Source organism: Scyliorhinus canicula, chromosome 13 (genome assembly GCF_902713615.1).
Source record: "Scyliorhinus canicula chromosome 13, sScyCan1.1, whole genome shotgun sequence".
In the NCBI taxonomy this organism is placed as follows: domain Eukaryota; kingdom Metazoa; phylum Chordata; class Chondrichthyes; order Carcharhiniformes; family Scyliorhinidae; genus Scyliorhinus; species Scyliorhinus canicula.
In genome coordinates, this window is record NC_052158.1 from 38,375,397 (window position 1) to 38,392,835 (window position 17,439).

Here is a 17,439-nt window from a genome sequence, read left to right on the forward strand (position 1 = left end):
CTCCCTCCTTAGTGATAACGTCTCAAGGTCCTCACCTGTCATAGCCTCATTTCTATCAGTCACTGGCATGTTATTTGTGTCTTCCACTGTGAAGACCGACCCAAAAAACCTGTTCAGTTCCTCAGCCATTTCCTCATTTCCCATTATTAAAACTCCCTTCTCATCCTCTAAAGGACCAATATTTACCTTAGCCACTCTTTTTTGTCTTATATATTTGTAAAAACTTTTACTGTCTGTTTTTATATTCTGAGCAAGTTTACTCTCATACTCTATCTTACTCTTCTTTATAGCTTTTTTAGTAGCTTTCTGTTGCCCCCTAAAGATTTCCCAGTCCTCTAATCTCCCAGCAATCTTTGCCACTTTATATGCTTTTTCCTTCAATTTGATACTCTCCCTTATTTCCTTAGATATCCACGGTCGATTTTCCCTCTTTCTTCCGTCCTTCCTTTTTGTTGGTATAAAAAGTATGTGACAAATATGTTTGAGAAGTTGGTGGGTGAGGGTGTCTTTGACCATCCTCCTGAGGCAGTTCAAGGACGAGGCCAAAAGCAGGGGAGCAACCGTGGGTGATGGTGGTCTTGTCTGGACAAAGTGGAGATTCTGCGGTAGGTCAAGGAGATTAGAGGCTGTAACTGTGAAGGAAACATGGTGCGTATCTACCAGGACTTGGCTGCGGAGTTCGCCAAGTGGCAGGCTAGGTTCAACAGGGTCAAGGTGGCTTTCAACAAGAAAGGAATGAATTTCGGGGTATTGTATCCTCCTCATCTTTGGGTCACGCACCAGAATCAGGAATTTTATTTGATGCACCAGAGGAGGCGAGTAAAATTATCAGACACCATGGACTGGGAGACTTGAGGACATTGAACTTTGGATCTGCCAGTATGGGGAATGCAGGTGTGTGTGCCACATGGGTTGATGTATATACAGTGTTTGGGTGTGGATTGGGTAACTGGGTTCAACTGTTTTTGGAGAATTGCAGGTGAGGGGTAGTGGGGGAAAGGGTTAGGCGGTTGCCTCCTGTGGGGGTCACCATACTAGCAGGTAGTCTAGTTAATGGGAGTGAAGTGGGGGAATGATCTGTGGAGGGAGTGGGAAGGGTGATGGTGATGGTTAGTTGTCTTTCTCTTTGCTTATGGGGGTATTGATCAGGTGGAACATTCAGGGTTTGAATGGGCCAGATACAGAGGTCTCGCATTTTTGCACATTGAAGTAGTTTGAGGGTGGACTTAGTGTTTCTTCACGTGACGCATTTGAAGGAGGGGGACCAGACGAGATTGAGGAAGGGCTGGGTGGGGCAGGTATTTCATTTGGGGTTGGATATGAAGATGACAGAATGGCTGTGTTGATCAATAAGAGGGTGGCTTTTGAGGTGGGGGGCTACGGGTATATTTGTGGTGGTGAGTGGAGGTTGGAAGGGATACCCATGGGGCTGGTGAATGTGTATGCCCTAAATTGGGATGATGCGGAGCTTGAGGTGGGTTTTGGTAAAAATTCCAGACCTGGACAACTCCGGCTGATTATGAGGGCGGGGTTAATGCGGTGCTAGACCATAGGTTGGACTGGTCATCGACCAAGAAAAGGAGGTGCTTGGGTTTATGGAATGAATGGGAAGGACAGACACATGGCGGTTTGAGAGGCCGAAGGAGAAGGAATTTTTGTACTTCTCATATGTCCACCAGGTGTACTCCTGGGTGACTTCTCTGTCCTGGAGAAGGCGCTGTTGGTGGGGGATTGGATTGGAGTATCTGGCGTTTGTGGTGTCTGACCCTGTGCCGCACTGTGTAGATTTACGAGTCCCCAAAGACCACAGAAGGGGTCAGAAGTGGGGTTATTGGCGTATAAGGAGGTTTGCGAAAAGATAAGGGTGGCTAGCCAGAACCATGGAGCAGCACAATATGAGGGATGTTGTGGGAGAGGCTGAAGGCAGTGGTAAGGAGAGAGTTTATCTCAATCCGGGCTCTCAAGGAGAGGAAAGAGTAGGCTGAGCAATTGAGGCTGGTGGCAGCCATTCTGAGGGTTGACCAGAGGTATGTAGCAGTACCTGAGGAGACACTGTTGAAGAAGAGACAGAAGCTGCAGATGGAGATGGGCTCATGTCCACAGGAAAGAAAGTGGTAACTGTGCAAGGCCAGGGGCAGTATATGAAAATGGGGAGAAAGCCGGCAAGGTGCTTGTGCATCAGCTGAGGAGGCAGGCTGTGGCAGAGGAAATTGGGAGGATGTGAGATGGCGGGGATACTGTGTTAATGGATCTGGAGGAGGTAAATGGGGTGCTCAAGGCTTTTTACTGGGAATTGTATAGTTCAGAGCCTCTGGTGGAGCATGAGGGTATGAGACGGTTTTGGATGGACTGGAGTTCCCAAGGATGGTGGAAGTGAAGGTGCAGAGACTGGGGGCCCCGATCGGGCGTAGGAAGGTAAGGCATTGCATAGAGTTGATGCAGTTGTGGAAGGCCCCAGGTCCAGATGGATTCCTAGCCAAGTTCTGCAAGAAATTTGGGTTGGAACTGAGGCCCGTGCTAGTTGAAATATATACTGAGTTGATGGTGAGGGGAGAGCTCCACCATGCCCGTGTCCCCACACATGTTGTTGCAGCCTTCAATACTGTATCACTCATTTTAAAGAAAGACAATGACCCAGAATAGTATGATTCGTATCACCCAATTTCACTTTTGAATGTGGATGCAAAGCTATTGGCGACATGGAGAGACAATATAGTGTACCGGGGGTGATACGTGAGGACAAGAAAGATTTTGTGAAGGGACGACAGTTGTCAATGATTTTCCTGAGGTTACTGAATGTAATAATGATGCCCTTGGAGGGATGCAAAGTGTAATTGATGGTGGTGATGGAGAGGAGATAGTTTTCATTGAGTGGGCATACTTATTCGAGGTGCTGGGGCAGTTTGCGTTTTGACAGGGATTCGTGGACTGGGTCCGTTGTTGTATTGGGCATCTAAGGCGAGTGTTCGGACTAACAGGTTCAGCTTGGAGTATTTCTTGGTTACACTGGGGGACAAAGACAGGGGTGTCTGCTCTTCCTGCTGCTCTTTGCCCCAGCAATTGGGCCATTGGGAATGGCACTTAGTGTCTCAAGGGGGTGGAGGGGTTTTGAGCGGGGGGAGGGGGGGGGGCAGAGCACCTAGTTTCTTTGTACGGGGATGATTTCCTGTTGTGTAGTTCGGACCCGGTCGGGAGCTTTGACAGGACCAAGGAGATTTTGGAGGAGTTTGGTCTCCTTTCAGGGTATAAGCTCAACATGGGGAAATATTAGATATTCCCAATTAAGGAGCTTGCTGCTTCGGCTGGTAGAGGTGTGGAAAATTTATCCTGGAATAAAAGTGGTGTGTAGTTTGGCCCAGCTACATAGGTTGAATTTTGCGCGGTTGGCAGACTTTTAGATGAGGGATATGCTGCCACTGTCATTGGCTGGTCGGATCCAGACAGTAAAGATGAGATGTTGCTGATGCATTTGTTTGTGTTTCAGAACCTCCTGATCTTTGTGCCCAAGTCATTTTTTAGGAAATTTAATGGGACGATTTTGAGGTTCGCGTGGATGGGTAAGGATCGGTCAGCGGGAGGGTGTTCTTGGAGAGGGATATTTGGGGAGAGGGGGTTAGCATTGCCCAATTTGTAAGACTATTAGTGGGATGCAAACATTGCAATGGTTAGGAAATAGGCAGTGCAGTCGGTGGCACCCCTTCCGTTATCACCAGCCAGGTACTCCATGAGCCCATTGGTGTCAGTGTCGAGGGCGAGGAACCAGTGCAGGTAGTTTTTCAAATGGAAGCATTCGTAACATTTACAAATCATACAAAATCATTTAGATATTCACTTGCACTGCCACAATTTCCAGGGTTGTCGGCCAATCGCTGGAAAATGGGATTAGTGTAGTTGATCTTTGTTGACTGGAGTGGACAGGATGGGCCAAATGGCCTCTTTCTGTGCTGTAACGTCCATGAACCTGTCTATGAATCCGTAGGAGGGAGCAGGGGAAGATGGCTAGAAGGGAGGGAGATAGGAAAGGGAAGATTGAATTGATCAGGAAATATTTCTCTACTCAGTGCTGGGACATGGTCAGCTTAAGTCATCCACAGCTCTGTTCAGTCTGCACAGTATAGTGTCACAGTGGTAGCACTGTTGCCTCACAGCGTTAAGGAGCCGGGTTCAATTCCAGCCCTGGGTGACTGTGTGGAGTTTGCACATTCTCCCTGTACCTGCGTGGGTTTCCTCCATGTGCTCCAGTTTCCTCCCACAGGCCAAGGATGTGAAGATTAGGTGGATTGGCCATGCTAAATTAACCCTTAGTGTCCAAAGATGTGCAGTTTAGGTGAATTGACCATGCTATTTGGCCCTTAGTGTACAAGGTGGGCACCTAATGTTACATCACAGAACAAAGCGACTATTAGTATTATGTTGAATGTCAGTACAATACAGAACAGCAACTCTGACCCGCCTCCTGCATCTATCAGTGTTAAGTGCATTGGCCATACTAAATTGCTCTTTAGTGTCCAATGGTGTGCAGGTTAGGTAAATTGGCCACGCTAAAATTGTTCCATAAGAGTCCAGAGATGTGCAAACCTGCTTGGTGGCTCTGGTTACTTTGGGGACACGGAGGGGTTGGGGTAGGTGCAGGGAGCTAGTCAGTTTTGTGTTGTTCAACGTTGTACTAAAATAGCCATGATGTGGAGATGCCGGCGTTGGACTGGGGTGAGCACAGTAAGAAGTCTTACAACACCAGGTTAAAGTCCAACAGGTTTGTTTCAAACACGAACTCACCTGAAGAAGGAGCCGTGCTCCGAAAGCTCGTGTTTGAAACAAACCTGTTGGACTTTAACCTGGTGTTGTAAGACTTCTTACTGTACTAAAATAGAACATAATGCTAAAAGTCATTTTCTGCTGTGATGCAACATTAGGTGGCCACCTTATCGCAATCTGTCACAATAATGTTATGTTCACTATTTGGTGCAGCAATTATGAAATCGTGACTGCGCTCCCCATTTTTAAGATAGGGTGACAGACATGCGGAAATAAAGATAAAAGTGTGGGGGAAGCAGCTCAATGAGCAGCTCTCATGGGCAGCTCTTTAATGAGCCGGTGAATGGCAGTACTTGATGAAAGGGTTGGGGGCCTGGGAGTGCAGGCATTTTAGCAACTTTCACAAGGAACATTCATCGCGACAGCCTAAAGGCGACCGGAGAACAAGGTTTCCGAGAATCAGAAGATATTCCAGACTGTAAATGGGATGCCAGTGCATTTAGAAAGGTGGCGAGGTGGACAAAGTGCTCCATGTGTTAGTCATGGGCCTCGCTGTTGAGGGTACAGTATTATGTTGTCCAGGAACTTTTCAAAATTGCCTTGCCCAAGAAAGAGTAAGATCAACTCGCAGACATGCCTGACAGTTTGTTTTATTCCATAACCTTATCCAACTGTTCGTGAATTATCAGGGGTGTTGACTGTTCATGGTTTATGGGAAAAGTTGTTTCATATGGGAAAAGTTGCTTATTTGATGATAAAACTTGTATACCCAAGACATAAAGTAATATATCCAACAACAACAACAACAAAGAAACAAGTGAGTCTGGCATATGCTGGACTACAACATTAGGAAATTGCTCTTACCCCAAGGGACAGTCTTCCCATTCGGCAAGCTGCTGTGCTCAATGTGGCAAGAATACTGCTTCCCGTCATACGGGTCAAATTGGAGGACTGTCGTCAGTTGATAGGTCCCATTTTCATTGGGCAGCAAGCCAGTCGATCTGGTCTCAGGAACGTGTTCCCCATTCTTCAGCCAGGTCACATCGATGGACTGTGGGTAAAATCCACGCACGGTGCACTGGAGACACCAACCTGACCCATCCCTGGCACTGACTGAGACCTCGGGAATAACTGGATGGCATAATGACAGTTAGTTTCACGGTCAACGCAAATCATGGTTATAAAGCCATGAGGGAAGCATAGCTTTTTGCCGCAAGTTTATCCCAGGCAGCAACGAATCAGCCCAGTTAAAGGGATTCGAGCACGAAAAGGCCTCCAACAGAATCAGGGCCAATGTATGGAACCATTGCATTCTTTACGACAAGCTTGAAAATAACCTCTACATTGTCCTCAACTTACCTTTCCTGGTGAGGGATGTGTTTCCAATAGCATAGTACGTCCACCATAGATTCACACAGTCATTTTCTAGCAGGCTCTTGAAATAACGGTTCATCTTTGTTTCTCTATTCCACTTCTCTTTCATTTCCTGAGCAATTTGTTGATGTGCAGTCCAAACCAATGTGTTTTTATCAAAGCTCAGAACATAAATCCCATCGTAAGCTAACTTCAGAATCCCGCCGCTAGGTTTGGTACCATTCAGCTCACAGCCAAACAGTCCTTGTACGAAATGGGTACCTGAAATATCAATTTAGTCCATGAAAGTTTTGACATTTACCTCATCTATTCACAGCAAATTTGAGAATTTCTCTTTGCTTCAACCTCCCATTGAATCCATTCATTGCTGTCGGTAGAATTTAAGCAAAGTGCAGAAAACACATCTCAATAAATGGGGAGGTTGAATTTACAGAACAGATCTTACGATCACTGGACCAGACCCCAATAGTGGTTAGGACACTGAACATAAATCCCAAAGTGTAATTTTAATTTAGTTAAGATAAAACGGTAAGTCACCAGAGTCCCAGATGACCATAGGCTGCTTGCATCTTTTACAGGGAGAACTGACTGATGGTGATTTAACCTGAGGTTCACTACCTCAGGAGAGGGGCAAGCTTCATGAATATCCTTAGGCGGTATGGGAATCGAACCGGCGCTCCTGGCCCTGCTTTACATCATGAAACAGCTGTCCAGCCAGCTGAACTAAACTAATCAAAACAGTAGCAAAATAATCCCTCACTGCTGTCTATGTTTCCACTCAAACAACAAAAAAACCATCCTAGCTCTCAATCCACTTTCAAATACAATTAACATTCAGGAATACCCGCTGTAGAGATATCTGGAGATGCGGGCAGGTTGTTTCCACTGGCAGGTGAAAGCAGAACTAGGGGACATAGCCTCAAAATAAGGGGAAGTAGATTTAGGACTGAGTTTAGGAGGAACTTCTTCACCCAAAGGGTTGTGAATCTATGGAATTCCTTGCCCAGTGAAGCAGTTGAGGCTCCTTCATTACATGTTTTTAAGGTAAAGATAGATAGTTTTTTGAAGAATAAAGGGATTAAGGGTTATGGTGTTCGGGCCGGAAAGTGGAGCTGAGTCCACAAAAGATCAGCCATGATCTCATTGAATGGCGGAGCAGGCTCGAGGGGCCAGATGGCCTACTCCTGCTCCTAGTTCTTATGTTCTTATGTTCTACTTCGAGAAACAGATGAAATGAAAAATGAAATGAATGAATGAAGATTTTAAAAATGTAACCATGGAATACCTACTGTGCAGATGGGGACATCTCAGCCCATTGAGTCTGCACCGATCCAATGAAAAAGCACCCTACCTCAGCCCATGTCCCTAACCTATTCCAATAACCGTACCTATTTTTTTAAGGTAATAAGGGAGAATATAGCATGGCCAATCCACCTAAACTGCTCATCTTTGAACTGTGGGGGGAAACTGGAGCACCCGCAGGAAACATACGCAGACAACGGGAGGATGTAAGACTCCCCACAGGCAGTCATCCAAGACTCAAATCGAACCTGGGTCCCGGGCACTGTGAGGCAGAAGTGCTAACCACTGTGCCATTGTGACACTGCTTTAAAGAAAAGACCTGAATCATGTCAGAACCACACTCAAGAGTTAGAAAGGTGGTGCTACAGAGGGGAAGTCAGGCAGGGGGTTTGGGACTTCCGAACCTGATGGGGTTGATTCCCAATGGGTCAGAATGGAGGAGAGTTTGTGCAGGAGGTCGGGATTGAAGGTGCTAGCAACAGCGCCACTCCTGATGGCCCTGGGGAAACACTCAGGGAGTCCGGTAACAATAGCTTACTTGAGAATTTGGAGGCAGTTTCGCCAACACTTCGGGTTGGGGGCAGGGTCAAGGGAAATGCCGATTCAGGGGAACCACAGATTTGAGCCAGGGAAGTGGGACAGAAAGGACTAAAAGATTTGTTTCTTGGGTTTGCAGGATTGAAGGAGCTGGAAGCAACTTATGGGCTGGAGCAGAGGGACATGTTTAGATACATGCATGTTCGAAATTTTGTCAGGGAGGAGTTACAGATCTTCCCGAAGGAGCCGGCCTCCACATTGCTGGAGGAGGTACTGACGACAGGGGGACTGGAGAAGGTGGTAGTGTCAGTGATTTACGGGGCTATTTTAAAGAGGAGAAAGCACCACTGGAAGGGATCAAAACAAAGTGGGAGGAAGAGTTGGGAGAGGGTATGGAGGAGGGGTTCTGGTGTGAGGTGCTCTGAAGAGTGAACGCCTCCACCTCGTGCATGAGGTTGGGGCTGATACAGCTAAAGATGGTATGTGAGCACAACTCACAAGGGCAAAGATGAGCCGATTCTTTGAGGGGGTAGAAGATGTGTGTGAATGTTACGGAGGGCCGCAAATCACGTTCATATGTTTTGGTCCTGTCCAAAGCTAGAGGATTACTGGAAGGTGGTTTTTAGGGTAATCGCTAAAGTGGTGCACGTGAAACTGGACTCGGGCCCTCGGGAGGCCATATTTGGGGTGTCGGACCAGCCGGGGTTGGAAACGGGTGAGGAGACTGATGTATCCTTTGCCTCATTGATCTCCCAAAGGCGGATGCTGTTGGGATGGAGAGCAACCTCTCCACCCTGTACCGTGGCGGGGGGACCTTTTGGAATGCTTGACTCTTGAGAAGGTTAAGTTTGAACTGAGGGGAAGGATGGAGGGGTTCTACAATTCATGGGCATTATTCATTATACAATTTCAAGAATTGGATAACAGCGAACATTAGTTGGAGGGGGATTGGGAGGGTTGGGGTGAGGGGGACTGTGAGTGTTAATGGTTCCCTTTTGTCATTGTTAGCATGCGGCACTTGTTTGGGGGTTGGTGGGAGGATGGGATTGTTGTTATTGATATGGGGATTATATTCGCTACCGCTTATTTTTTATTGCTGGTGGGTGCAAAGTTGGGAGAAAATGTGAAAAAGTAGAATAAAAATATTTTTAAAAGAAAAATGCCAGAACCACACAGTAATTCTGGCTGTATTTTTATCAGAAGCTACTTCACGGCTTGTTTTACCTCACCTTCCAATCACACAATTCTGAACTGTTTATAAAGAAACTGGTCATCCGTCTGCAGACATATCTTTAACCGAACTGATGCGAGCAGATGTTTGACCTCTGCTGACCTCTCAATCTAAAACTCAACTGAAACAGTTTTTCTACAAAGTGCCTGATCTTAGCTCCTCTCAGTAATTACATCATCTTACAAAGCTGAAATCTAGTTACCTCCACAGGGATCCCCTTAATCCAAACAAAATTCCGTTAGCCCACACTGCTTATGATGCTGTCATTGCACCTCTGGCTCCCAAAACCTTTCACACCAGGATTCTTTAAAAACAATTCTGCAGCAGCCATACACACACTAACCCAGGCCTTTAACCCATACTGCACCATGACTGCAGCAGCCATACACACACTAACCCAGGCCTTTAACCCTTACTGCACCATGACTGCAGCAGCCATACACACACTAACCCAGGCCTTTAACCCTTACTGCACCATGACTGCAGCAACCATACACACACTAACCCAGGCCTTTAACCCTTACTGCACCATGACTGCAGCAGCCATACACACACTAACCCAGGCCTTTAACCCTTACTGCACCATGACTGCAGCAGTCATACACACACTAACCCAGGCCTTTAACCCTTACTGCACCATGACTGCAGCAACCATACACACACCAACCCAGGTCTTTTACCCTTACTACACCATGGCTGCAGCAGCCATACACACACTAACCCAGGCCTTTAACCCTTACTGCACCAAGTACCTAGCATACAATATACCCAAAATTCCTACATTTATCACAAGTTAAACTCAAAATCATTGTTGGCTCCAATCATTGTTTCTCTGCTTATGCTCATTTCATTAGATAATCTTACTTAGGGCAGCACGGCAGCATACTGGTTAGCACAATTGTTTCACAGCTCCAGGATCCCAGGTTCAATTCCCGGCTTGGGTCGCTGTCTGTGCGGAGTCTGCACATTCTCCCTGATGTGCGTGGGTTTCCTCCGGGGGCTCCGATTTCCTCCCACAGTCCAAAGATGTGCAGGTTAGGTGGATTGGCCATGCTAAATTGCCCCTTAGTTTCCAAAATTGCCCTTAGTGTTGGGTGGGGTTATGGGGATAGGGTGGGGTGCTCTTGTCAACAGCCGGTGCAGACTCGATGGGCTGAATGGCCTCCTTCTGCACTGTAAATTCTATTACTTCTCATGTATGCATTGAATTCCATTTTAAAATAAACAGTAATAAACGGTCCAAAGGTGTGCAGGTTAGGTGGATTGGCCATGCTAAATTGCTCCTTCATGCCCATAATGTTAGGCGGGGTTACTGGGTAACAGGGATAGAGTGGAGACGCGGACTTAAGTACTGCGCTCATTCCAAGGGCCGGTGCAGACTCGATGGGCCGAATGGCCTCCTCTGCACTGTAAATTCTATGATTCTATAACATCGCGGATTATAATGGGAGAAATCCCAATTTCGACCTTTCATTTTCCTGTCGCTCTGTGCCCCTCATTAACAATTCATGGAAAACATTAATTGCTAACACTCCTTCCCAACTTCAAAAGCCTCTCACGACCTCCATGACCCTTGTCTGTAACTGTAAAAATGTACTATTTTCGAGTCTATTTAATAAATATAAAAGCTCATTCTCGTGCATCGCCTTCCGATGGCTATTGAAACTGTAATGGGAACTCGAAACTATAAGTAACGAACACCATCCCAGCCAATGTCTCTCTTAAGGCACCGCCATATGCAATACCCGTATGTTCGTATGCCCAATTAATGACTGGTGTGTAAAGCAGCGCTCTGTTCAATGGGTGTCTGTATTTCGCTTGCCATCAGTTCTGAAAATTTCTCCTGGAATCAAGCTCCAATTCAGTTGGGTTAAAAAACGACGGGTAGGCGGAAACCCATCAGTTATACCCCCAGGGCCATTATGCCTGAAAGTGAATTTAAATGAAGGTGAGGTACAATGGAAAGAAATGTGAAGTGATTCATTTTCGCAGGAAGAATATGAGGAGACAGTATAAAATAAAGGTAATGACTCTAAAAGGGGACTGGAGAGTCTGGGTGTAGATGTGAAACAGTTCTTTAAAGGTGGCAGGAAAGTTGGAGAACGCAAGCAGTGTCCTAGGCTTTATTAGTGGCGGGGGATAGAATAAAAGAGGTTATGGTGAATATGAATATGAAAATGGAACCAGTTCGGCCTCAGCGAGAGCGTCCAGTTCTGGCACCACACTGTGGGCAGCATTTGATGACATTGGAGAAGGTACAGAAAACATTTACAAGAATAACTTGATGGATGAGGAGCTTCAATTATGAAGGCTGGATGAGTTACAACAGTTCACCCAATGAAAAGGGTCGAGTGTAAACTTGATAGAGATATTCCAATTCATGAAGGGCCTGGATGGAGTAGAATAGGGAGACGCCGTTCCCACTGGGACGAATACCAAAAGGAGCGGGCACAGATTTAAAGTAATTAGGAAAAGGAGCAAAAGTGATAGGAGAAAAACCTTTCTTCTCAGGCAGCAACTGGCTAGGAGTTGGAATGCTCTGCCCAAGAGTGTGGTGGAGGCAGGTTCAATAGAATTGTTCAAAAAGGGAATGAGACTGTCTTTTGAAAAGGAAGCAAGTGCAGGGGAGAAGGCGGGGGATTGGTAATGGATGAGTTGCTCAATCGGAGCGCCAGTGCGGGCAAGATGGCCCAGAGTCTCCTTTCTTACAACAACCATTCTGTGAGAAGCAAATGAGGGTGTCTTAACAGCATGGACATTCAGGCAGGGAGTACAATGGGCGGCCCACTCTCCCCAAAAGTTTTTTTAAAAAACATACACTTGTCGCTCACTCCATTGACTTCAAACTATTTGACTCACTTGCTGTTTGGTTTTCCTTCTGCAGCCATCTATCCAGCTGTCCCTTGATGAGTCCATGGAAACCAGCTGAAGTGATGGTGCACTCGCCCCAGTAGTGCTGGTCAAACGCTTCCGCCATCCATGTTTGCCTTGGAACAGTTATGTTCATATTTTTGTCATAATAGTCTGTCTCGCAGCCATCCAAAACTCCCATGACACTGTACTCTGGGAGATCCGCAACCCCATGGTTCAGGATGTACTGATAGAGGAGCGAATGAGACACTAGGACAAATATATATTTTTTAAAAGGACACAATTATCATTGACAGATCAAACACTAGAAACATCAGCTTGAGGGTCAACTTGGGAAAGAGCTTCAAATGAGTCAAATCTGAATAATTTACACCAAAAAAATGTCTGCACTCGCGTGAAGAGTCAATGTATTAACGGCCCGGATATAGAAAAGTCTACCCACTTTCAATAATATTTACATTTCTGAGATAACAACGATAAATACGATGGTTCGAATAAGTTATGACAGTCCAATTTGTTTACCTCAGATATGGGGAGCTTCTATTGACTTCGAGCGGCAATGCGCCCAGTTTTATCATACTAAGCCATAGAGCAGGAGTTCCAAACTGGGGTACATGAAGGATCTCCAAAGGGGTGGGCGAGGCTGGAGGCCGCCATGTGGACGCCAACGCCGGTTCGAAAGCTCAAAGTTTCAAAATCGGCCGTTCACCTGAGGAAAGAGCTGTGTTCCGAAAGCTGGTGATTCGAAACAACTCTGTTGGACTTTAACCTGGTGTTGTAAGACTTCTTACTGTACTTTAAAAATCAGGGCACTGGATGCCGATAGGCAAGTATTAATCTTCTCCTTCATTCGCCCACAATTGCAATGATTTATTTTTCTGTTCTTTCCTCTGCGCTGTGTTTATTTCCAGCTCAGTCCCCCCAATCACTACACTTACTGGCCCGCTGTTCTGGTTCCCTGTTCACAATGTGGTCTACTCTATATCGGAGAGACCAAATGCAGACTGTGGGTGATCAATCTACATAATTTGCTCAGTCTGCAGAGATAACCTGACCTTCTGGCCCCTTGCCATTTCAGATCATCATCTTGCTCTCATGCTCACATTTCTGTCCTTGACCTGCTCCGTTTCAGCTAAACCGAACACAAACTGTGGGCACAGCACCGCACCTTCCAGTGAAGCATTTTACAGCCTCCCAGATTCAATAGCGAATTTAACAACTTCAGACTGTGAACTCTATCTCCCATTTTTAAATGTGTTGTGGCCCTGCCTTCTGGAGCTGTAGTGCCCAGAATTGATTGCATTACTACAAACCTAATGTACCCAATAGAACTGTGGCATGATAATGACTTGCAAAAGCAAAACACTGAAGACGTTGGAAATCTGAAATTAAAAGAAATTGCTGGAAATAATCAACAGGGAGGCAGCAACAAATCTGAAGAAAGGTTATGGACCTGATAAATTAAACCTGTTCATTTCTCAAGCATTTTAACAATCTCTTTGTTTTCCATGTTTATCATGTTCTTTGTTTATCATGACACAAAGGTCCAGTAACCTCTTTTAATTATTATTTATGTATCATTTATTAGTAATTTATGTACTTCTCATGCTACTTTCTAATTCTCTCTATTGTGCTCAGATACAGCTACTTGCCATTTCACACTGTTCTATGTCCCAGGTGGATAACCACATACTTCCTCGCATTCATAAAATCATAGAATTCTTACAGTGCAGAAGGAGGTCATTTGGCCCATCGAGCCTGCATCAAAAGAGCACCCCCCCAGGCCCAATCCCCCACTCTAGCCTCATAAAGCTGTAATCCCACCCAACCTTTGGGCACTAAGGAGCATTGTTTTTAAACATTGGTCTACCTGCCATAGATCTGCACTTTCGCTTAGTTTATCAATGTCTTTTAATAACTTTATGTTCCTATTTACTAAACAGACCACCCCCAAAATGGAGTAATTGGAAAATGCATTGATGTATAATTCTAGTCATTTAGTTTAAGCTATTAAAGAGTTTAGCTTCCACTCATCATGTCCTTGGCGATTTGTAAGATTTCTCTATTGGCTGATTCCCACCTCCTCACTAATTTGCTGCACAATCCTCCAATTGTTTGCAATCTGCAAGGTTTCGTTTTCTGTTAATGGCCTCCTACATGGAACTATCCTAGCACCTTCTGGAAGTCAGTGTAAGTAACATTCATAGAAAATCCCTTCTTGGCCATGTCAGTAACTTCCTCACATTAATTTTTATGACATTAGTGAGAGTTCTCTGGAGGCTGTTCTCGAAATATCACCAAGAAAGCAATTCACTGCATAAGGATGCGTGTTAATCACAAGAACTACCATCAAACCATACAATCTTCATAAGAAGGTGGCCGTCCACATCATCATTAGATCCAGCAGAGGGCAGCAGAGCAGAGCTACTGATCAGCTGTACTGGGGAAATTTGCATACGTGCAGTGCGGTCAGCCTAAGTTGAAGGTGAATCTGCGAAGGAGACCCGAGGAATTTGAGTGAAGGCAATCATCCAGCAGAGGGCAGCAGAGCAGAGCTACTGATCAGCTGTTCTGGGGAAATTTGCATACGTGCAGTGCGGTCAGCCTAAGTTGAAGGTGGTTTGTGGAGAGGCTGTTGGCAAGTGACAGTTAAACCCGAAACACTTCGTGAGTGTTTCCCACCCCACGGTGGTTGGGAAGCGGGAGCAGGGGCCTGTCGTGAAGGTGAGTGAGTGAGTGCCTTTAAATTTGCTTACCTTTCAGCGGGAGTAGGGTTTGAGGTAATATCAGGTAAGCTCTTCCTTTCTTTTTCTTTTTCTTGTTTTTTTTTTTTAATCTAGAGGTGATGTCAGGGAAGGCAGTACAATGCTCCTCCTGCAGAATGTTTGAGGTGAGGGACGCCGTCAGTGTCCCTGCTGATTTCATCTGTGGGAAGTGCACCCAACTCCAGCTCCTCAAAAACCGTGTTAGGGACCTGGAGCTTGAGCTGGATGAACTTCGGATCATTCGGGAGGCAGAAGGGGTCATAGATAGGAGCTTCAGGGAAGTAGTTACACCAAAGACTGGAGATAGATGGGTAACTGTAAGAGGGACTGGGAAGAAGCAGTCAGTGCAGGGACCCCCTGCGGTCGTTCCCCTGAGTAACAAGTATACCGTTTTGGATACTTGTGGGGGGGGGACTTACCAGGGGTAAGCCATGGGGTACGGGCCTCTGGCACGGAGTCTGTCCCTGTTGCTCAGAAGGGAAGGGGGGAAAGGAGTAGAACATTAGTAATTGGGGACTCAATAGTCAGGGGCACAGATAGGAGATTTTGTGGGAGCGAGAGAGACTCACGTTTGGTATGTTGCCTCCCAGGTGCAAGGGTACGTGATGTCTCGGATCGTGTTTTCCGGGTCCTTAAGGGGGAGGGGGAGCAGCCCCAAGTCGTAGTCCACATTGGCACTAACGACACAGGTAGGAAAGGGTACAAGGATGTCAGGCAGGCCTTTAGGGAGCTAGGATGGAAGCTCAGAGCGAGAACAAACAGAGTTGTTATCTCTGGGTTGTTGCCCGTGCCACGTGATAGTGAGATGAGGAATAGGGAGAGAGCAATTAAACATGTGGCTACAGGGATGGTGCAGGCGGGAGGGATTCAGATTTCTGGATAACTGGGGCTCTTTCTGGGGAAGGTGGGACCTCTATAGACAGGATGGTCTACATCTGAACCTGAGGGGCACCAATATCCTGGGGGGGAGATTTGTTAGTGCTCTTTGGGGGGGTTCAAACTAATTCAGCAGGGGCATGGGAACCTGGATTGTAGTTTTGGGGTACGGGAGATTGAGAGTATAGAGGTCAGGAGCACAGATTTGACTTCGAAGGAGGGTGCCAGTGTTCAGGTAGGTGGTTTGAAGTGTGTCTACTTCAATGCCAGGAGTATACGAAATAAGGTAGGGGAACTGGCAGCATGGGTTGGTACCTGGGACTTCGATGTTGTGGCCATTTCAGAGACATGGATAGAGCAGGGACAGGAATGGTTGTTGCAGGTTCCGGGATTTAGGTGTTTTAGTAAGCTCAGAGAAGGGGGCAAAAGAGGGGCAAGTGTGGCGCTGCTAGTCAAGGACAGTATTACGGTGGCGGAAAGGATGCTAGATGGGGACTCTTCTTCTGAGGTAGTATGGGCGGAGGTTAGAAACAGGAAAGGAGAGGTCACCCTGTTGGGAGTTTTCTATAGGCCACCTAATAGTTCTAGGGATGTAGAGGAAAGGATGGCGAAGATGATTCTGGAAAAGAGCGAAAGTAACAGGGTAGTTGTTATGGGAGACTTTAACTTTCCAAATATTGACTGGAAAAGATATAGTTCGAGTACATTAGATGGGTCGTTCTTTGTACAATGTGTGCAGGAGGGTTTCCTGACACAATATGTTGACAGTCCAACAAGAGGCGAGGCCACATTGGATTTGGTTTTGGGTAATGAACCAGGCCAGGTGTTAGATCTGGAGGTAGGTGAGCACTTTGGAAACAGTGACCACAATTCGGTGACCTTTACGTTAGTGATGGAAAGGGATAAGTATACCCCGCAGGGCAAGAGTTATAGCTGGGGTAAGGGCAATTATGATGCCATTAGACATGACTTAGGATGTGTTGGTTGGAGAAGTAGGCTGCAAGGGTTGGGCACACTGGATATGTGGAGCTTGTTCAAGGAACAGCTATTGCATGTTCTTGATAAGTACGTACCAGTCAGGCAGGGAGGAAGGGGTCGAGCGAGGGAACCATGGTTTACCAAAGAAGTGGAATCTCTTGTTAAGAGGAAGAAGGAGGCCTATGTGAAGATGAGGCGTGAAGTTTCAGTTGGGGCGCTTGATAGTTACAAGGAAGCGAGGAAGGATCTAAAGAGAGAGCTGAGACGAGCAAGGAGGGGGCATGAGAAGTCTTTGGCAGGTAGGATCAAGGAAAACCCAAAAGCTTTCTATAGGTATGTCAGGAATAAAAGAATGACTAGGGTAAGAGTAGGGCCAGTCAAGGACAGTGGTGGGAAGTTGTGTGTAGAGGCTGAGGAGATAAGCGAGATACTAAATGAATACTTTTCGTCAGTATTCACTCAAGAAAAAGATAATATTGTGGAGGAGAATGCTGAGACCCAGGCTATTAGAATAGATGGCATTGAGGTGCGTAGGGAAGAAGTGTTGGCAATTCTGGACAAGGTGAAAATAGATAAGTCCCCGGGGCCGGATGGGATTTATCCTAGGATTCTCTGGGAAGCCAGGGAAGAGATTGCTGAGCCTTTGGCTTTGATTTTTAGGTCATCATTGGCTACAGGAATAGTGCCAGAGGACTGGAGGATAGCAAATGTGGTCCCTTTGTTCAAGAAGGGGAGTAGAGATAACCCCGG

At 46.2% G+C, this 17,439-nt stretch overlaps 1 protein-coding gene across 1 annotated transcript in view; it reads right to left on the reverse strand.

Annotated features, from left to right (window-relative positions):
• The window catches only part of LOC119975950 (class I histocompatibility antigen, F10 alpha chain-like), a 64,946-nt gene that overhangs the window by 23,565 nt on the left and 23,942 nt on the right, over positions 1-17,439 (reverse strand). The window contains exons 2-4 of the mRNA XM_038815928.1: positions 12,059-12,319; positions 6,115-6,390; positions 5,620-5,886 (exon numbers count right to left, since the gene is read on the reverse strand). Of these exons, the coding sequence (XP_038671856.1) occupies positions 5,620-5,886; positions 6,115-6,390; positions 12,059-12,319 (804 nt within the window). The remainder of the gene's footprint in view (positions 1-5,619; positions 5,887-6,114; positions 6,391-12,058; positions 12,320-17,439) is intronic.